The following is a 23070-nucleotide window of genomic DNA, read 5'->3' on the forward strand; positions in this document are numbered from 1 at the left end:
AGTCCAGAGGTGTTAACAGCTTTCGCATTACATTCCAGACACAATGGACTAGATTCTATATATGGTGCCTGAAAAATCTGGTCTGAAAAAAAATACATCTAGACGTATTGTATAAAGTATGCCTAAATTTAGGTATACTTTACATAATAAGCCTAAGGGCCCCTTTTACCAAGCTGCGGCAAAAGGAGGCTGGCACTGGCGTCAGTGCATGGTTTACACATGCACTGAGGCCCCCTTTTAATGCATCTGGTGAAAGGGAAGTCTCGACTTCCTGCAGGAAATGGCCGTGCGGCAAGTAAAGCACTTGCCATGCGGCCATTTGTGGGTGGGGGGAGACCTTAATGCCACCCATTGAGGTTGCAGTAAGGGCTCCCATGTTAACTGGGCAGTAATTAGGCAGCGCGTGGCACTGTCCGATTACTGCCAGGTACACTCCAGCACTACAAAAATAAATAAATTTTTGTAGCGCCGGAAATGACAGCGTGCTAGAGGTGGGAAGTACCACTGGGCTGCTGCGGTAGCTCAGCTTTACTTCCTGTGTAGCGAGTGGTAAGCCTGCATTGGGCTTACTACTGCTTAGTAAAAGAAGCTCTAAATTTCCACATGCATTATAGAATAAACTGAATGCTCATCCGCACAACTAAAGTTAGTCGCAGGCAGTTACAGCAAACTTGGTGTAAATCCCTACACTAAATTAGGCATGGATCGGGTGTATTCTACAACAATGCACATAGATATTAGAAACAACCACGACCCACCTATTCCACACCCTTGGCCATGCCTCCTTTTCAACTATGCAACTTAGAATTTATGCGCATCACATTGCAGAATATGCTTAGAAAGTTGTGGGCTTAAATTCTAATTAATGCCAAGTAGTGTCAATAATTGCTTGCTAAGTAGCAGTTATCGGCGCTGATTGGCTTGTTAACTAATTAACTTGTGTGCACAAATCTGGAATAATGACCAGATTTGCACACACACCTTATGTCGTGCTATATAGAATCCAGGGGAATGTGTTGCATCATTCCAGGATAAAAACTAAGGAGCCCTCTGAATAATGTGTAGTAAAGTTTGCAGTTGCTGTATGGCGAGGGGTTAATTCTATAGGTGGTAAGAATGCACATAATTGCCAGTTTTCTAGTTATTTATGTGTGTAAGTGGCCACATGCTGTTCTGTGCATTATTCAATAACACATACTTTGCAAGTAGGTGTTCACATGAGCACAATTTGCTCAGAACATGGGTGGAGTGCACATTTACATATATACCTTCTTTCACAATCTACGCACCAGCATTTTTATAGAAAAGGAAATGGGACTTGATATACTGCCTTTCTGTGGTTTTTGCAACTACATTCAACAGTTTACATATTATGTACAGATACTTGTTTGCACCTGGGGCAATGGAGAGTTAAGTGACTTGCCCATGGTCACAAGGAGCTGCAGTAGGAATCAAACCCAGTTCCCCAGGCTCAAAGTCCACTGCACTAACAACTAGGTTACTCCTCAACTCCAGCTCTATGGCTGGTATAAGTATAGGCTCGTTTGTGGCCTGTTTTGCTAGTACCCTGTTCAGGAATGTAGGCACCTGCTTTTCTATATAAAACAAAAAATATATAGGCGCCAATATGTGCACTCTTGGCACCCAAACGTAGGCACCCCTTAATAGGATTACCATCCATGCACCCAAATTCCATGTTAACAGTATCTACAGTATTTTAATTTTATCACTTCTAGTTCACTACTACCAAATACATGCTCAGAGTAGATTACAAATGCAAGAAAATATTACATCAATAATAGACTATTATTGATGCATAGTACAAATAATGAGTTCACAAAATATTTGAAGTCATATTTTATAGAGCAAGAATCAAGCATTGTTATTTAATAAAACTAATTCAAGTGAAATATTTACAGAATATCCATGTTTTCCCAAATCTTCTGAAAATTATGTAATCTTTTTCATTTCTAATATCGGGCAAATCATTCCACTCATGAAACTTCCTAAGGTTTTAAGATTTGTCAAACTTGTTTTTCAGACAAAAATATTTAGGGATGGAAGTTTCATCTTTAGCATAAAGACAGAGTAGGAACCTTGGAAAAGTAATAGATCCATTAATCCTTTTAGTAGGATATATTGAAGAATACCTTATGCTGTCTATTAAAATGTTCTATTGTGTGTTGTGTTGACACTGTAATGTAGCAGACTCTGTATTGTTTGAACATCTTTACAGCTGTAATTGGCTATTGCTTGTATTTGACCTATTCTTGATGAACACTACCTTATGTGAATTCCTTCAAAAAGGCAATAAATAAATCGGAATAAGTAAATAAATAAATAATCATGCAGTAACTGAAAAGTCTCCATGGTAACTATTGGTGGCATTCCTAGCATTTCCCATGCAGTTACCACAACAGAAGAACCTTTACAGTGTGTTAAGTGCATTGCCAGATGGTATGGATCCACTTAGGACCAAATTCAATAAATGGTGCCTAAAAAGTCAGCGCTGAAAAAAAAACCTCGTTTAGCGCTATTCTACACACCTCACCTAAAGTTAGGCGCAGCTTATAGGATAAGTGTAGCACCTGTCCCACAACTAAAATTTAGGTGCAACCATTTATACCAATGAAAACCTGGTGTAAACGCCTGCGCCTAACGAAGGCACAGATTGGAAATATTCCATAACATTGTGCGTAAGTTTTAGGATTGCCTATGACCCGCCCATGCCTATCCCATAAGCAATGCCCCCTTTTCTGACCTACACATTAGAATTTAGGCACACCACTTTACAGAATATGCTTAGAAAGCTGCGCATGTAAATTCTAATTAGTGCCAATTAGTGCTGATAATTGCTTGTTAGCGGTCAGTTATCAATGCTGATTGGCTTGTTAATCAATTAAGATGCACGCTTAAATCGGCTATGTGCGCTGATTTGCATGCAGAACTTTAGTCCCCAGGTGAAAGCCTGGCTCTTCTCCCAAGCCTTTAATACAGAGGGTGACTGACTGTACATTCATTCTGCACCTGGACTAGCTTGCTACACACACTGTAACTTAGATCAGTTCCTTATCTCTTGCTTAACTATACAATGAACTTGCCTTTAACTAACCATCAGATTCTCCCAACTGACTCTGTACCATGCATCTTGTTCCCATTATATATCTGCTTTTGGTCCCTCAGCTATATGGTAAGCCGTATTGTACAAAATCTTAAGCATCATATCTATGTTAGTTGAACGTTCTAATGCATGCTTTTCAGGTATATCATTATTATTATGCTAACATTGTATTATATCTCTGGTATTTTAATTCCAGTGCTGTTAAATGTGCATATTTTTGATACTGTTTCAAAGTAGTTCTATTATTAGATTTCAATTTACTGTTTACCTCATTTATTGTATTTATGTTTATTTTGGTTATTTTACTATTTTATGCTGTTAACAAAATTATAAGTTTTATATTAAACTGTACCTGCTGTACACCATCTTCGGTGAATCTCTTCATAAAGGCGGTTAATAAATCCCAATAAATAAATATATAGAATCCAGGGGTTACTGCCTCCTATTGGGGTGGTGTTAAGTGATCTGAACTATGTGCAGTAGTAACAGCATGTGGTATTTTTAAGGTGTAGTCCACACCCATTTCCCACCCATATTCCACCCATCTCCCACCCATCCCATGCTATGAACCTAGCATGCAAATTAGCACGTGCATGAAGGGCAATTGGATACTTGGACACTGGCATTAATGTACCAATTATGTGGGTATATGTGCAGAATACCAGCTCTTTCATGGGTATGTCCACACTTACACATGTATGTAGCCAGCCGTGCAACTAAGGAGGGAAGTTATCAATCCTGCTTATTTTCGAAGAAGAAGGGCGCCCATCTTCTGACACATTTTGGACGTCCTCGCAGGGACGGAGGCATAGCGAAGGACATACTCTAAAAAAAAATAACAAAAGTTTTTGAAATTGTTTTTTTCGAGGTGGGAGGTGGTTAGTGACCACTGGGGAAGTCAGGGGAGGTCATCCCCGATTCCCTCTGGTGGTCGTCTGGTCAGTTCAAGCACCTTTTTGATGCTTGGTCATGAAAAACAAATATGGACCAAGTAAAGTCAGCCAAATGCTCGTGAGGGACACCCTTCTTTTTTCCATTATCGGCCGAGGACGCCCATCTCTTAACCACGCCCCCGTCCCACCTTCGGTACACTGCTGACATGCCCCCTTGAACTTTGGTCATCCCTGCAACGAAAAGCAGTTGAGGATGCCCAAAATCGGCTTTTGATTATGATGAAGGTAACTGGTAGGGGAGATATGGGCCTGTGTCCGCCTGTCTGAAGTGCACTGCAGTACCCACTAAAACTGCTCCAGAGACCTGCATGCACTGTCATGGAGGCTGGCATAGAGGCTGGCACAAAATATTTGTAAAGATGTTTTTTGAGTGTGGGAGGGGTTAGTGACCACTGGGGGAGTAATGGGAGGTCATTCCCGATTCTCTCCGGGGGTCATCTGGTCATTTCAGGCACCTTTTTGTGCCTTATTCATAAAAAAAACACGTCCAGGTGAAAACGTCCAAGTGTTCGTCAGGGACGTCCTTGTTTTTTTCGATTATGGATCAAAGACATCTAAGTGTTAGGCACGCCCAAGACCCGCCTTCGCTATGCCTCAGACACACCCCCGTGAACTTCGGACGTCCTTGCGACGGACTGCAGTTGGAGACGTCCTAAATTGGGTTTCAATTATACTGATTTGGACATCCCTGGGAGAAGGACGTCCATCTTCTGATTTATGTTGAAAGATGGATGTCCTTTTTTTTTTGAAAATTAGTCCAATAGGCACCTATGAACCCTCAAAGTGCATAAATGATGATGCTCTTATTTACACCTGCTCCAGGTGTAGATATGTATGTGTAGTCTGTGGGTGTACCCACATATTTTATGAAATAAGTCTATACAACATCACTTCACCCAAACTATGCCCTCGTGAATTCCTACATTTGATGAGTGTGTAAGTACACACCATCTTATCACCGCATATATTTAAGTACACATCAACCACCATGCAATTATATAAAGAGCCTTTTCTAAATGTTGAACAGGCTTCATATACCCCCTAAATGCCTCTTACTTTCTCAAAGAAAGACCATTAAGATGATATAGATGAAGATCTGATATAGATTAACCAAAGCAAAACCCAATAATTTATCATTCTTTTACAATCCTTCACTGAAAGTTCATACAATGATAAAAATAATATATTATCTTCTGATTATCACTATACAGAATTCACATTTATGATCATTTGCAGACTTCCAGAAATAATTTATCTCTTTGAGAAAAAAGAAAGAAAGAAGAACAAAGAAAATCTTTACTTTGAATGTGGGAGGGGGGTTATACACCTAAAACCACAGCTCTAACCTTGACCACATTCTTTCTAGAGGAAACCAAACAGAAGAAGCGTATTGCCTGGCCCCTTTTTCAAAATAAAATCTGCTTTTAAATAGGTATCAAAAGTTTGTTGTGTCTTTTCATCTTTTTTATTTTTTTTCAGTGCTATAAAGTTTTAATAATAGGCAATAAATCAAACAATTCCATTGTATGGAAAATGAAAAAAGATGTCCCAAAGATCTCAATTGCTAATTCATTCCACATGGCTCGCCCCTGCTTATGTGGTGGATTGTGTCACAGTTTGATCATTTATTTTGAAGACAAATCTGTTCTTTCGTGGTGTCAGTTTGATGAATCTGAGCCGCCGAGTGGAGAAACCAGCTGATTTCTGCATTGGAGTGCAAGGGCTGATGAGATGAGTAAAAGTAAGCACTTTCAGTCTTTCAGGATTATATTAAGAATCTTCAAAAATGGCACATGCTTGAAAATAATGGTCTGCACCAATAGATTCATTTACACAGAGCAACAATTCTCACTCCAAAAGAAAGAAATGCCAACCTCTGCGTCCTCTCCCTGATCACAAATTATTAAAACATTGCCAAAGATTCATAGATGTATATTGTAAATTACCATCTGATGCTGAATTATTTTTTTCAAAGAATTCCACATGCTATACAGTGTCTACCAGTCCTCTACGTGTTTTATGGAAAGCCTTCTTTTTCATGTTAAGCGTGCGTTAGCATTTACATAAGTACATAAATATTGCCTTACTGGGACAGACCAAAGGTCCATCAAGTCCAGCATCCTGTTTCCAACAGTGGCCAATCCAGGTCACAAATACCTGGCAAGATCCCCCAAAAGTACAAAACATTTTATGTTGCTTATTCCAGAAATAGTGGATTTTCCCCAAGTCCAATTTAATTTTGCTTCTGTTACTGCTCTTTGTCATGGAGGCTATCATTTCTCCCACAGACCATGCTCAGCTGGTCACGATAGATGTGTTGGGCTGCTACTTTCCTCCTCCTGTAAATTCGATTCCTTCATCCACCTCAGTCCGAAACCTCATCCTGTTTGTTTGACATGGCCAAAATGGGACTACTTATTTTTCCTCCTCTTCTCTTTTTTTCTGTCTCTGTAGATGGCACACTTATTTTTCCCATTCCCTTACCATGAAACCTGGAAGGTCATCTCTGATGCCTCTCTTTTCTTCTTTATACACCTCGAAATTGTTGATAAAGCATGTCAATCCTTCTTTTTCACCATTGTTAAAATCAATTCCTTTCTTCTAAGCATGTAATTAAAACACTCATCCACCCTCTCATTATTTTGTGCTTAGACTACTGTAACCTACTACTTGTGGGTCCCCATGGAACCATCTTTCTGCACTGCAATTTCTTCAAAATGCAGTTGCACAACTTATTTTCCTTTATATCACTATGACCACTTAACGCCTCTCCTGAATTTACTACATTGGCTCCCCAATTGCTTCTGCACCCAGTTTAAGCTCCTATTGCTTACCAACAGTTGTAGTTACTCTGCAGCAACCCATTACTTATCTTATCTTGTCTCTTCGTGCACGCTTTCTTATAAACTCAGCTTGGCTGGCAAATTGCTCCTATGCTTTATCAATCTCACGGCACTATTTGCCTGGACCAGATTTCCTGCGTCAGTACATCATGCTTCCTCTCTAGCCATATTCCATTGAGACTGAAAATTCACCTTTTATATCTCGACCACGTTTCTATAATACATTCTCTTAGACTCTCTTGTTTGTAATATATGTTTGTCTTGGTCAAACTACAAGCTCTTTAGAGTGGGACTGTCCTTCTTATATGTGTCTGTACAGCACTGCAGGCACCTGACTGGTAGCAATTTAGAAATGATCATTGCCAACTATTTAAAAATATTAGGGCCTTTTTTAATCAAGCCTTGCTAGTTGCTACACTGTTGAGCCCCCCAAATCCCCCTCAAAACCCACTGCCCACAAGTCTACACCATTACTATAGCCCTAAGGGGTGAAGGGGGGCACCTACATGTGGGTACAGTGGGTTTGGGGGGCGGTTTGGAGGGCTCCCATTTACCAGCACAAGTGTAACAGGTGGGGGGGGGGGGGGATGGGCCTGGGTCCACCTGCCTGAAGTCCACGGCACCCCCTAATAACTGCTCCAGTGACCTGCATACTGCTGCCAGGGAGGTGGGTATGACATTTGAGGGTGAAAATAAAAAGTTGTGAAACGGCATATTTTGTGGTGGGAGGGGGTTTGTGACCACTGGGGGAGTCAGGGGAGGTCATCCCCAATTCCCTCCAGTGGTCATCTGGTCATTTAGGGCACTTTTTTGGGCCTTATTCGTGGAAAAACAGGGTCCAGGAAAAGTACCCTAAATTCTCGCTAAAAACGCATATTTTTTTTCCATTATCGGCGAAAGGCACCCATCTCTGATCGCCCGATAACCACGCCCCAGTTCCGCCTTCACCACACCTTCGACACGCCCCCATCAGCTTTGTCCGCATCCGCAACAGAGTGCAGTTGAAAACGTCCAAATTCGGCTTTCGATTATACCGCTTTATTCGTTTTTCTGAGATAAACGTCTATTTCCCGATTTGGGTCACAATATAGGCGTTTTTCTATTTTGATTATAAGCAGGAAACTATACCACTCTTGATTTAAGCTTCCTGAGTTTCAGAGCACTGCTACTGAAGCATATTTTTATCCTCGCTCTAGTTTCTCAAGGAGAGGGAGGGGGTAGAAGAGAAGGATTAGGAATTGAGGAATTCTGGTGGTTGGTTGTTGGAATTTGTTTCTGTATTGCAGGGAAATTGGTGAATAAAAAATATAGTTAAATAAATAAAATAAGTCTTCATGAAACAACAAGTTGATCATGTGTCAGAATGGGTTTAGGCAACTACAGACAAAGCGCCTTGCCATGCATTCTCTCCCATTTCTTGTCTTTTTAATGAGAGATATCTATAGAAATGGTAAATGCAACAGGATGTGGCGTGACATCCTGTGTCCAGGAACACCCAGCTATAGGAGCACTAGGAAGTTATTTTTGGAGCAGTACAGCAATTGGCAAAGGCTTGCTGGCCTGCTCCTGTAGAAGCACATCTCTGTCTACCATCACTTTAGGTAAAGAGCAAATAGATGTGACAGTTCTTGGTTCTCTCACTTTAGCTTGGGATTTCAGTACTGTGCGAGCTACAAATCAGCGGACCTTATTCAATGAAGGGGTTTTGTTTTCCCACAAATACAGAATGGCAAAAAACGTCCTCTTGATTAATGTATGGGAGAATATTGTCACATCCAATGGACACTGTTCTAAACCAGTCAACTGCAATGTGCTGGTTTGTGACAGTTTAGGTTTTGATCATTTCTCACTTTTCTTTTCTTTTCTTGTTTGTTTTCATTGGAGACTGTCCCTGGGAATCAAATGAAATATCTTGAGCTGGCTTGTGCTTTGGAAGGAAAAGTTTGGCTCTTACACGGAGGCAACATTATTCAAGTGGATGCCTAAGCATTGTGTTGGTTGTCAAATGTCTTAAAGTCTTAAACTTCATCACTCAGCCTTAGCTTCTCTCCTTGTATGGCTGGACCTTTTCCATTCTTTTTCTTTTCATCTTTTTACTGATGTACAAGAGTTTTTCATTGTCCTACATATCTTCGATCCATAGTCAGGGTTTCCATATTCTCCAGGCACACTGGCCCAGTTGTGCTTTACTCCATGAAATAAAATCCTGCTTTCCTTAGAGAAAGTTCCATGCATACAATCTGACAAAACAAAGAATGGCTTACAGGCTTATTTTCGAAAGTGATCGCCGGCCATTTCCCGACATAAATCGGTAGATGGCCGGCGATCTCTCAAAAGCGGCAAAATCAGTATAATTGAAAGCAGCTTTTTTTGACAGCATCGCCGCTTTCCCATCGCCTCGCCGGCGAAAGTTCAAGGGGGCATGTCGGTGGCGTAGCGAAGGCGGGACATGGGCGGGCATGGGCGTGGCTACCAGATGGCTGGCTTTCGCGGATAATGGAAAAAAAAAGCGACGTTAAGCAATATTTCGCCGGGTTTACTTGGTCCTTTTATTTTCACGACCAAGCGTCAAAAAGGTGCCCCAACTCACCAGATGACCACCGGAGGGCATGGGGGATGACCTCCCTGTAGTCCCCCAGTGGCCACCAACCCTCTCCCACACTAAAAAAATAAAAATAAAAAACTTTTTTTACCAGCCTGTATGCCAGCCTCAAATGTCATACCCAGCTCCCTGACAGCAGTATGCAAGTCCCTGAAGCAGTTTTTAATGGGTGCAGTGCACTTCAGGCAGGCAGACCCAGGTCCATCCCCCCTACCTTACACTTGTGGTGCTAAGTGTTGAGCCCTCCAACAACACCCACTGTACCCACATGTAGGTGCCCCCCTTCACCCATAAGGGCTATGGTAATGGTGTACAGTTGTGGGGAGTGGATTTGGGGGGGGGGATTTGGGGGACTCAGCACCCAAGGTAAGGGAGCTATGCACCTGGGAGCTATTTGTGTATTTTTAAAACATTTTTAGAAGTGCCCCCTAGGGTGCCCGGTTGGTGTCCTGGCATGTCAGGGGGACCAGTGCACTACAAATGCTGGCTCCTCCCATGACCAAATGCCTTAGATTTCGCCGGGTTTGAGATCGCCGGCATTTTTTTCCATTATCGCTGAAAAACAAAACCGGCGATCTCAAACCCGGCGAACTCTGGCATTTGGCCGGGCTAAACCGTATTATCAAAAAAAAAGATGGCCGGCCATCTTTTTCGATAATACAGTTCCGGCCAGCTGTTGTGCCACCACCAAAATAGATCGCCGGTGAACTATTTCGCCGGCAACGTTCGATTATGCCCCTCCACGTCTGCCATTCGTCAGATTTATTTACCGCCTTTTTGAAGGAATTCACTCAAAGCAGTGTACAGCAAGAATAAATCAGACATGAGCAACAGGCAATTACAGCAGTAAAAATATTCAAATAAAAATATTCAAACAATACAAAGTACGGCAAAGTATACTATTTATAATGTCAACACAATGTAATAGAACATTTAAATTGACAGTGAAAGGTATAAGGAAAGATGGAACATATAGATAGGTAAGAGAGTAAGAAGAGTTAGAAAGTAAAAGAAAGTTGCAAATGAGGTCAGAGAGATGGTTAACATACAGATAGGTAAGGTTGTAAAAGGAGTTAGAAAATAAGGTTGGTTGTCTGCAGCCACCAACGGAGGCTGCCGCTCTCCTGAGCTCACAGTGGCAACTTCACCTGCAGGAAATCCCTCTGCAGTGACCATCTGGACAGAAGGGACTTTTGCAGAGATCTCATGTGTGCCCTGGCCCAAGGCACCGCTTCTACTGTCACCACCATGGAGCCCAAAATTTGGACAACACTGACCTGAACAGAAATGCTTTAATTTGAGCCTGCAACTTGAGAATCCTGACCTGGGGAAGAAACACTTGACTTTGAATACTTTCAAAGGAGACCCCTAGGTAGTCGAGGGACTGAGACGGAACTAGATGACTTTTGAGAGAGTTGACCACCCAACCAAGGGACTGAACTACTCAAGCTGTGACCTGCAGGCTTTCCCGATATGACTTTGCCTTGATCAGCCAATCATCCAGGTAGGGATGAACCAGAATACCACCTTTTCCCAAGAGCCGTGCTACCACCACCATAGCCTTTGTGAATGTGTGAGGAGCTGTGGCGAGTCCAAAAGGTAAAGCCCGGAACTGATCATGCTTGCCCAAAACCGCAAAGCAAAGAAAATGCTGGTGCATGGGTCGAATCGGAATGTGCAGATAGCCCTTTGTTAAGTCCAGTGCGGTCAAAAAAGCTTCCCGGACTGGACCCCCACTATAACCGAATGAAGAGTCTCCATATGAAAACTGGTGACCTTGAGGACCTGACTGACAGCCTTGAGATCCAGAATCGGTCTGAAAGATCCTTCTGTCTTTGGCCCGACAAAGTAAATGGAATAACAACCCTCTGTGGAGGGAACTGGACAAATAGCCTGTAGATCAGTAAGTCTTTCAGAGTATCCCGGACCGTGCCTGTCTTGAGGCGAGAATGACAGGGAGACTCCAGAAAGGCGTCTGGAAGATGCTGTGCAAATTCTAAGGCATGCCCATCTCAAATAACCTCTAGCACCCACTGATCGGAGGTAATATGGGCCCACCACTTCCAATAGAACTGTGTCAAACAAGCTCCCACAGGAATCAGAGGTTGGACCTGGAAACCTTCATTGGGCAGGACAGGCTGGGGATGGGAAAGCAACTCCTGCTTCCCTGTGAGCCCCTCGAAAGAACCGGAACTGCTGAACCGGAGTCACTCTACCTGCTCTATAAAATCAACGAAAATCTCATCCTTGGGCTTGACCAACAAGTGGAACACGAAGCCTAGGTCTGCACTGCAAATCCCTAATTTCTATACTAAGCAGGATGACCATGTTAATGAAAACAGGCACCAGATAATGCCAGCACTGTCAGGCTTAATGTATGCTTTCTCTTTCATTCTACTGTATTTATTTCACACTTTTTTCAGTTGTAGCTCAAGATGAGTTACATTTGGTTTCTTCCTATCCCCAGAGGGTTTACAATCTAACCCCCTATTTACAAAGCTACACAGCAATGCCAACACAGCACATTCAAAGTGGATGGACTGTGTTGGCATTAGCACACCGGCAGCCGCTAGCATGACTTTGTAAACAGGGGGGTAAGTTTGTACTTGAGGCAATGGGAGCTTAAATGGCTTGTTTAAGATCAGAAGGAGTAGCAGTGGGATTTGAACCTGGCTTCCCTGATTGTCAGCCTGATTCTTTAACCACTAGGCTACTCCTCTACTCCTTCTGCTCTTATCACAAGTCCAGGATAAAGTGTGAAGCAGAGTTATCAGGTTCTTAGGGATTTGACATGAGCTGTGATGTGAGTGCATCAGTTGTGGCCCCTGGCACTGAACAGAGACCACTAGCTCCTTTCACATAGGCCATCTTAGCAGGGTTTGAAGCAACAATCCCAAGGATAATATTGTTAGGATTGAGACCACTCATGAGAAGAACTGGGTATAAATTCAACATAGTTTGCTGTATATCATGTTGTCGATGACAGCACAGAAGAACAGACCTCCACAGTCCAAAGACAGATGCAAACATAGCGAAGGGGGCTAAAATAATAACTAGATGATGCTCTAAGAATTCAAATATTTATTAGCATCCAAGACTCGACACAGGCCATGTTCTGGCCACTAGGCCCGCATCAGGAGTCTATAAATAATCATATAACATATATAACTGATCAAAAATATTACAGTACAAAAATACACAATTTACAATATATTAGACAATACAATAAATTAAAACAATAGGGGAAATGAGAACCAATTGCAGTAAAAATATATAGAATATAAATTGCTGTTAAAATATACAAATAGGACTATTGCATGCAATATATTAGAATACAAAATAACCATATTGAAACAATATGAATGGGAAAACCACCCCAAAAGAATTGCAAGCCATTACTAATACACCAATTGTAAATATAATCCCATACAGTGGTAAACAATCAACTGAATTAATTTGATCATATTAAATTAAAAAAACTAAACAAATTGCTCCAGTGTATAATGAGCTTGTATTACACATAAAAATCAGAAGTACCCTGAAAAGTATAATCTGGAAAGATATACCCTAAAGCTGCATTTGGAATAAAACAAGAATCAAAGAGATACCTCAAAAGGATGTTTGTCAATTAATGCGTTATGTAGCTGTAAAGAAAGATAGGAATAACGAGAACTGTATCAGATTGAAGTGAAAATCAAAAAGCATCATATACTAAATCTTTCAAAGTGCATGGGAAAAAGCAATGCGCTCAATGAAACTGAATAATTTAATATGATCAAATTCATTCAGTTGATTGTTTACCACTATATGGGATTATATTTACAATTGGTGTATTAGTAACGGTTTGCAACTCTGTTGGGGTGGTTTACTCATTGATAATGTTTCATTATGGTTATTTTGTATTCTAATATATTGCGTACAATAGTCCTATTTATATATTTTTAACTGCAATTTATATTTTATATAACTGCAATTTATATTTTATATATTTTTTACTGGAATTGGTTTTTATTTTCCCTATTGTTTTAATTTATTGTATTGTCAAAAATATTGTTTATTTTGTATTTTGCATTTTACTTCTTTTGATCAGTTTATTGTTATAGGATTATTTTAGACTCCTGATGCGGGCCTAGCGGCTGAAACATGGCCCATGTCGTGTCTAGGATGCTAATAAATATTTGAATCCTTACAGCATTGTCTGATTATTATTTTAGTCCCTTTTGCTGTGTTTGCATCTGTGTATAATGTTGTACCACACTTCAAGATTTTTGGTGGGCGTGTAATAACTAATGTAGTAAACGGTAAATGGTATATGAGCTGTGGGTATATTTTTAATTATAAGTTGTGCCAGGGGAATAGCCATGGCGGGACAGCCCAGGTGAGCTATGGCCCCTCCACTTTGAAATCAGGACCACCCAGTCAGCAGCCATGGCATGGGCCAATGAGAAGAGACTTGAGATGGTGTCAACATTTATACTGCCCAGTTTCCTCCAGGCCTCATAAAAAAAAATCGATTCTGGCTATGCCACTGTGTTGTGCATAGCTGTACACCCGCTCAGTTGGGGATGTCTTTAGTATCTCTGACTGCAGGATCATAATACATGAGAGATACAACTGAAGATCCAATATGTGGCTCTAAGACAAACTTATTGCCACATTGCTAACATGAGCTAATTTATTGACATGTGATAATGTGATTTAATGCATGTTAAATAAGACAAGCCCATTATTCATTGTGAGGCCCATTTACTACTTGCATGCTAAACTGGCAAGTCATTAACCCTCTATTGCCCCAGGTACAAAAAAAACTTAGGACTTTTTTTACTAAGTGGCAGAAAACCCAATGCGGGCTTACCACTCACTATACAGGAAGTACTGCCGGGCTACCACAACAGCCCAGCAGTACTTTTCACCCTTAGTGTGCCGTCATTTCTGGCGCTACAAAAAATTATTTATTTTTGTAGCGCCAGAGTGTACCTGGCGGTAATTGGGCAGTGCCGCACGCTACCCTGTTACCGCCAGGTTAATGCGGGAGCCCTTACTGTTACCTCAATGGGTGATAAGAACTTCCCCACAAAATGGCTGCGCGGCAAGTGCTTTACATGCCGCTCGGCCATTTCCAGTAGGAAAGTGAAACTTCCCTTTTACCAGCTGCAGTAAAGGGGGCCTCGGCACACGTGTAAAACACACTCCACCAGCGCTGGCCTCCTTTTGCCGCAGCTTGGTAAAAGGAACCCTTTGATTGTGAGCCTACCAGGGACAGAGAATGTACCTGCATATAATATGTAAACATAGTAGATGACGGCAGAAAAATACCTGCACGGTCCATCTAGTCTGCCCAACAATTTAAACTCATATGTGCTACTTTGTGTATACCTGACCTTGATTCGTTTCTGCCATTTTCAGGGCAGAGACTGTAGAAGTCTGCCCAGAACAAGGCCCACCTCCCAACCACCAGCCCCGCCTCCCCCCACCAGCTCCCCCACCAGCTTCTGAGGATCCCTTCCTTCCAAACAGGATTCCTTTATGTTTATCCCACACATTTTTAAATTCCGTTACCATTTTCATCTCCACCACTTCCCGCGGGAGGGCATTCCAAGCATCCACCACTCGCTCCGTGAAAAAATACTTCCTGACATTTTTCTTGAGTCTGCCCCCCTTCAATCTCATTTCATGTCCTCTCATTTTACAGCCTTCCCCTCTCCAGAAAAGGTTCGTTTGCGGATTTATACCTTTCAAATATTTGAACGTTTGTATCATATCACCCCTGTTTCTCCTCTCCTCCAGGGTATACATGTTCAGGTGCGCAAGTCTCTCCTCATACGCCTTGTAACACAAATCCCATACCATTTTCATAGCTTTTCTTTGCACCGCTTCAATTTGTTTTACATCCTTAGCAAGATACGGCCTCCAAAACTGAACACAATACTCCAGGTTGGGCCTCACCAATGACTTGTACTTGTACAGGGGCATCAACAGCTCTTTTCTTCTGCTGGTCACACCTCTCTCTATACATCCTAGCAACCTTCTAGCTACGGCCACCGCCTTGTCACACTGTTTCGCCGCCTTCAGATCCTCATCTACTATCACCCCAAGATAAACCATTTTGCTTGTACCACAGTAATGTGGTATATCAAAAGTATACCCTTACCTATACTCATTAACATGCATTAACTCATTAGTACACATTAATAAAGGAGGTCCTTAATGTAATTCATTCTCCATTTTTTCAACAGACATATAAAAAATAAAACAACTGGCTCAAAAAACAGGAACCAGTTAAAAACATTCTTCATTTTCACACGCTTTAGCAAGAACTAGAAGGAAAAAGAGAGTCCATCAAATCTCAGGAAATGCAAATCCACAGAGACTGATAACTGGTCAAAATCACAAACATTGGCTTGCAAACTTGGAAAACTCCATTGCTTGACCTAATGAACCTAAACTGCTCTACTCCAGCTATCATAAAAATGTGCTCATTACTCCAGTATGGTCCGCATTATTAACATATCATTTCTAGAGTGTTCCCTGATGTAGAAGCTTGTGTTTTCTATTGACGTAGTCCCCAGAAAGAAATTTTGCTCACTAGTGAATTGTGCACATCACTGTCAAAATTCTCATCATCCAGCTATAGTTTCACCACACCCCATCAGATAAAAATGCTTTGATCCTTTAGCAGGTTTTTATAATAGAAATGTTTTGCTCATCACTCTTTTCCCCTTTTTGATGGTAGGTTATATTTCATTCCACCGTTCTGTCTTTTGTGGTCCGACTTTTCTCTCGGGGATGGTCCTCACAATCTAAGAAAGAATCCTCAGGCGTAAGTGTATAGGAAAAGTGATGTTTCACAATGGGCCACCATCGATCATCTTTCACTTAGCCCCTAAACTAAAAGCACATTGTGGGATATCAGAATGCCTTTCACCCTGCTACAACAATGAGTTTTTAGGAAAAGTTCCAGTTTCTTTGAAAACTCAGCTCTCCTGCTACGAATGATGAATGCTATGAAAGAAAATCCCAAGTAGTAATCTTGCCATGTCTAAAGGGTATCACAAAATGCAGGAATGGTTTCTTCAATGTCCTAGAGACAGCATTTTGAACACTTAATAGAGCAGCTATCAAACATGAGAGAAAAACCACTATTAAAATCTCCTCCTGTTGAATTTGTTTAATAATATTTGTTTACTTTAACAGCTCTAAAATACATATTGTTATATTTTTATTTGAACAATTTACCATCTGCTATTTCTAAAAATTCAATGTAACAACTAAAATAAGCAGCAAACATGATATAAAAACTACTAAAAACTATGCATAAAATATTAAATTACAATCAAATATACAACTCAAACATGCAGGCAATGCAAATATATGTAAGAAAATAAGGGGCCCTTTTACAAAGGTGCACTAAAAAGTGGTCTGCACTACTTTTAGCAGCTGATTTTCATGCACGCTCAGGCCACCTCTTAGCACGTCTGCCAAAAAGCTGAATTTCTATTTACGGTAATAATGGCCAAGTGCTAAGTCCAAAATTAGTGCCTGGCCATTTACCACATGAGCCCTTACCACCTCCTATTTACTTGGTGGTAAGGGCTCATGCGCTAACCCTGTGGTAATCGGGAAGCACACGACAAAGTGGCCATGCTGCCGATTATAGTCAGGAATGCCTCCCGCAGTAGAAAATAGAAAATTATTTTCTACCATGGGAAACTGCGCAAGCCAGCTTCAGAACTACCATCGGGCTCCTGTGCTAGGTAGGGCCAATTTGGTGCATGCTATCTGTGCAGTACCCCTACCGCACCTTTGTACAAGGGTCCCCAAGTAAAATAAATAAATATGTACATCAAATTTAAAACATTTTTTCTTAACACTGCCATCACCTACAAAATATTATTGGCTGTTTTTGAAACATCTCCATATATTCATCAAACACAGTTCTAAGGAGTCTAGCACCCCTCTCAATCAACTTTATACCTTAGACTCTTCACTCTTACCCTACCTCTAAGATTTTGATAATTAAACTCTACAATAATGATCATTTCAACATCGTCACTCCTAAAACAATCTTGTAAAATTGCATGAAAGTGTAAAAGTAGGTACTGATATACTCTGAGTCAATGTAATGGTCAGGATATACTGTTTTTCTTTGATTGCAGTGCTATTTGCTTCTCCCCAAAGCTGCCACCCTCGGTGACTGCTTAGTTTGCCTAATGGTTAATCTGACCTTGATACTTAACATGCACAAGTATTTTCAAAACTGCCAAGTTGTACCATATTCACATTTAAATAATTGCATTTTCCTAATTGAGGGGCCCTTTTACTAAGCCACGTAAGCGTCCATATACGCCCAACACATGCCAAAATGGAGTTACCGCCCGGTTACCATGTGGCTCTTGCGGTAATTTCATTTTTGGCAGGTGTCCAACATGCGCGTCTGAAAAATAATTTTTATTTTCAGACGCGCATATCGGACGCACGCCAAATGGCATTTGATGTGCATAGGTCATTACTGCCCGGTTACCATGTGACACTTTACCACTAGGTCAATGGCTGGCGGTAAGGTCGCAGACCCAAAATGGATGCGTGGCAATTTTGATTTTGCCACACGTCCATTTTTGGAAAAAACTTTAAAAAGGCCTTTTTTTACAGGCGCGCTGAAAAATGGATTGGCGCGTGCCCAAAATCTGCGCCTACACTACCAGGAATCATTTTTCAGTGCACCTTAGTAAAAGGACCCCTGATTGAACTGATCAGGGTATACAGTACGAGTAAAATGACCACAATTGACTCTTCCCACTGGATATGGTCTCTGTTTTCAGTTGTTTGACTCTTGTGTAGTATGCTTCAGGAGCCTTTGTTAATGCAGCTACGATAGCTTTCCTAAAATTATAAGAGTATATGAATGATAAGGAGACCACAGGTTTCAAAAGCTTTTTCATTTTTACCTGTTTCTTCCAGAGTCTCTGAATCCTTTTGCAAATGGGTTTCGGTCAATTTTTAATCTGGTGATCTATAAAGAAACAAGGCATGCAAATCAATTTTATAAAATTATTTTTCTTGTCATACCAAACAGAAAAACATCCATAAAGAGGCACAAAGCGGTAGATGGATTTTTTTTTTTTTTGCAAACAACGTACAAATTGCTTTTCTCGAAACCTATTTTTAAAGACTTTTTTCAATGCAGTTCATATGCAGTGTGACAAAATCACAAGGGGACATGTTGGGGGCATTTTTCTGCAATAATGGAACAAAGCAAAAACATCCAGGGCTAAAAGTTATATGTTTTGGTCTAGACCTGTTTCAATCATGACTAAGTTGCAAAAAGATGCCCTAAATGACCAGATGACCACTGAAGAGATTAAGCAATGACACCCCCCTTACTCCCACAATGGTCACTGACCCCCTCCCATCCCCCAAAGATGTAAAAGAAACAGTACATACCAGCCTCTATGACAGTTTCAGATGTTATGGCCAGACCTATTAGATCAGCAAGCAGGTCCCTGTAGAAGCCTAGTGGTCAGTGCAATGCACTATAGAGAAGGAGACCCAGGCCCATATCCCACTCTGTTATACTTGTGGTGGAAAGTGTGAGCTGTCCAAAACCCACCATAAACCTACTATACCCACATATAGGTGACACCTGCAGCCATAAGGGCTATTGTAATGGAGTGCAGTTGGATACAATAGGTTTTTGGTGGCTTTTGGAAGGGTCACCATGCAATATAAGAAGGTAATGGTGAGATGTGTACCTGGGACCTTTTATGTGAAGTCCACTGCAGTGCCCCCTAGGGTGCCCCACTGCTCTTCTGAGATGTCTGTGTGGCCAGTCTACTAAGAATGCTGGACCCTATCCAGCTCATTTTCGAAAGAGAAGGGCGCCCATCTTTCGACACAAATCGGGAGATGGGCGCCCTTCTCTCAGGGGCGCCAGAATTGGCATAATCGAAAGCTGATTTTGGGCATCCCCAATTGCTTTCCGTCGCCGGGATGGCCAAAGTTCCCGGGGGCATGTTGGAAGGGCAACAAGGGCGGGACAGGGGCGTGCCGGGCATGGTTAAGAGATGGGCACCCTTGGCCAATAATGGAAAAATGAAGGGCGTATGTGGCGAGAATTTGGTCCACTTTATTTGGTCCCTTTTTTTTCAGGTCCAAGTCCCAAAAAAGTGCCCGAACTGACCAGATGACCACCGGAGGGAATCAGGGATCACCTCCCCTGATTCCTCCAGTGGTCACTAACCCTCTCCCACCCTCAAAAAAACAACTTTCAAAACTTTTTTTGCCAGCCTCTATTCAAATGTCATACTCTGGTCCAACGCAGCAGTATGCAGGTCCCTGGAGCAGTTTTAGTGGGTGCAGTGCACTTCAGGCAGGTGGACCCAGGCCCATCCCCCCCTTACCTGTTCCACTTGTGGTGGAAAATGGGAGCCCTACAAAACCCAACCGAAACCCACTGTACCCACATGTAGGTGCCCCCTTCACCCCTTAGGGCTATGGTAGTGGTGTATAGTTGTGGGGTGTGGGTTTCGGGGGGGGGGGGTTCAGGGGGCTCAGCACCCAAGGTAAGGGAGTTATGTACATGGGAACAATTTGCGAAGTCCACTGTAGTTCCCCCTGGGGTGCACGGTTGGTGTCCTGACATGTGAGAGGGACCAGTGCACTACGAATCCTGGCCCCTCCCACGACCAAATGCCTTGGATTTATTCATTTTTGCAATGGGCGCCATCGGTTTCCATTCTGGGGGAAAACCAAGGGCGCCCATCTCTAAATCCAGCGATCTCAACATTTAGGTCGACATTTGGGCGCCCCCAAGCATATTATCGAAACGAAAAATGGGCACCTATCTCATTTTGAAAATACGGTTGGCCCCGCCCCTTCGCGGCGCTGTCCTCAGAGATGGGCGCCCTTAGAGATGGGCGTCCCTGTTCGAAAATGCCCCTCCACATACCCTAATGGCTTGTTTTTGTGCATTTTTCCCTTGGAATTTTTAAATTATTTTTTTGAAAATGGTCCTAAAAAGATAAACACACAGAGCACAAAAACGTCTAGCAAATGGTCATTTTCAAAACAAAAAGATATTTTTCTTTTTTGAAAATCACTATATTTTTTCAGCAAAATATCCAGAATTGGATTTAGATGTCATATTCAAAATGCCCCTCCACATGTCCACTTGTGTTTCATGATAGTGTAATGCAACTTTGCAACTCTCTGTGTCCTCTTTCAGTTTACTATAACCTGTACAACTACTGGGCTACTTTTGTGTGGTTGATCTCCAATTGGACTATATATATTTACTATGATTTGTTCTAATTAATACTAGCCTATGTTTCCTCCACTTTTTTCTTCTATCATTTGACCTTGTAGTACTGTCCAAGGACTTTTCATTCATGCAATGGGTGTCTTATTCACACTGATTGAGCTTTGGTTTGTCCAGTTGACACTGACATGTTTGATAATGATATGTTTGCCAAGCTCCAGGTTACTTAAAGTACCAACACTGTATGTTTTCCAGTTTTTCCTATCAAGCAGCTCACCCTTGTCTAAAGGCGAACCTTTGTTATTGAAAACAGAATTCAATAGCAAAGGAATATGAGATGATTCTATTAAAGTGTGCCTATATATACATATCTATTCTACTTTCCATTATAGAATATTAGTATAACTGGGTATACTTGTGCCTATAATTTAGACGCAAGCACTTAACGCCAGCCATACAGCCTAAATGCTGGAGATATATGCATGACTTATTCTCTAACTACCTGATATTTAAAACCATTTAACCAGCCAGGAATGACTCTTGGCCGGTTACATGGTACTTAACCGGCTATCTGGAAATATTCAGCAGGAGATAGCTGGTTATCTTCTATGGAATATTGCCAGTTAGCACTTAGGGCTAGATTCTATATATGGAGCTTAGATTTCTGTATGGAAATACGTGCATAACTTACTTGGCATAACAAGGCAATAAACATTTTTAACAGCACTTAAGCAATAATGAGCACTAATTGGCAATTATTAGAATTTATTCACGGAAATCACTAAGTGTATGCTATAAAGAACTGTGCCTAAATTGATAAGCGCACAGTTCAAAATAAATGTGCTTTGGTTTAAAAGGGGCGTATTTATGGGCATTTCGTTTGCATGCCAAAATTTCCACACATAATTACAGAATACTGGTCAGTGCATCTAAATATACATACATGGATTTACAGTACACCAGGTTTTTATTGGCGTAAATGAGCGTGTGTAGATTTAGGTGCTACAATCAACTAAGCACATTCTATAAACCGTGCCTAAATCTTATAGAATACGCTTAAATCCACAAGGATTTTTAAGGCGCCATATATAGAATCTGGCCCTTAGTGGATAACCGGTTATATAGCGTGATATAGCTAGCTATCTGCTGATATTCAGCACATCACTAGCTATGTTTGGCGGCCAAATTAGGCCACCAAAATAGCTGGAATATCTTTGGCCAGTTTAAAGTTAGCACTGAATATCAGCTTGGCTGGTTAAATTTAAATAAACCAAAAAACACCCAGATATTCAATGCCTGTCACCGGAAACGGCCCAGCATTGAATAACCGGGCTCAGTGCCAACCGCAGGAGGCAGCCCAGCTACCTCCCATGGTCTGAATATTGGACCTAAATATTCTTTAAATTAGACATGTGTGTGCCCCACCTGAGCTCTGCCCAGTCTCAGCCTATGCGTAGGCTCATTTGTAAAATATGCACTCTGTAAGATATGCATATATTTAGAGGAAAATCCATGGGAGATGAAGATGCAGTCTATCTTATAGTGGAGACAGTCCTTGATACAGCAACTTTGCGAAACATGGATTCATGTTGGCATGAGAAGTCTCCTTCTGTATAACTATGAACTAAAAAGAAGAAGGGTCTAAGCTTTTAAAGTACTTTAATTTTGAATAAGAGTTTTTTTATATAAGAAAAATTATAAGTAAAAATATAAAAAATACTAAAATTTTGGATCAATGATGAATACATGCCCACTCTAAGCAATGCTTGACTCAATAAACTGAGCAATAGTAGTGGTGTCATGCGCATCCGATAGATCCAACAGTGCTACTGTATTTAATTGTACTGTGTAAGACAAATCTTTAATTTGTTTGGAGCTGGGCATTCTGGCTTGGGTATATTTAGAGAAAGGCACTTAGGTGAATTTTCAGCATTTACATGAGTGTGTACACACATATGTGTACATATGCCATTATTCTAACCACTTAAGCGCATAAATATTAGAATTTATTATATAGACGTAGCCTCTACTGATCTTCAAATAGTGCCATTCTACCTTGTCTTTCATCCTTACTTTATCCATAAAGGCTTATTTGCTATAAAGAGAAGTTGTAATACAGTTTGATTGATAGAATCAATCCCATATGAGATTCCATGCTACTGACCCCAGGGATGAGCAGTGGTAGATCTTAATAATGGTTTATGGACCATAGCTAGTGTAAATGCCCACAACTACAATTCTATAACTGGGGGAGTCGAAATTTATGCATCACTTGAATACATACAGAGAATTCTTGT

The 23070-nt window shown here is 41.3% G+C and overlaps 1 protein-coding gene across 2 annotated transcripts in view; it reads right to left on the reverse strand.

Moving 5' to 3' along the window:
• Positions 1-23070, reverse strand: part of LOC115459124 (T-box transcription factor TBX15) — a 90141-nt gene that overhangs the window by 25297 nt on the left and 41774 nt on the right. For both annotated transcript variants that reach the window (XM_030188995.1, XM_030188994.1), the window contains one exon: positions 18465-18529. In XM_030188995.1, coding sequence (XP_030044855.1) covers positions 18465-18529 — 65 coding nt within the window. The remainder of the gene's footprint in view (positions 1-18464; positions 18530-23070) is intronic.

Source organism: Microcaecilia unicolor, unplaced genomic scaffold (genome assembly GCF_901765095.1).
Source record: "Microcaecilia unicolor unplaced genomic scaffold, aMicUni1.1, whole genome shotgun sequence".
Classification (NCBI taxonomy): domain Eukaryota; kingdom Metazoa; phylum Chordata; class Amphibia; order Gymnophiona; family Siphonopidae; genus Microcaecilia; species Microcaecilia unicolor.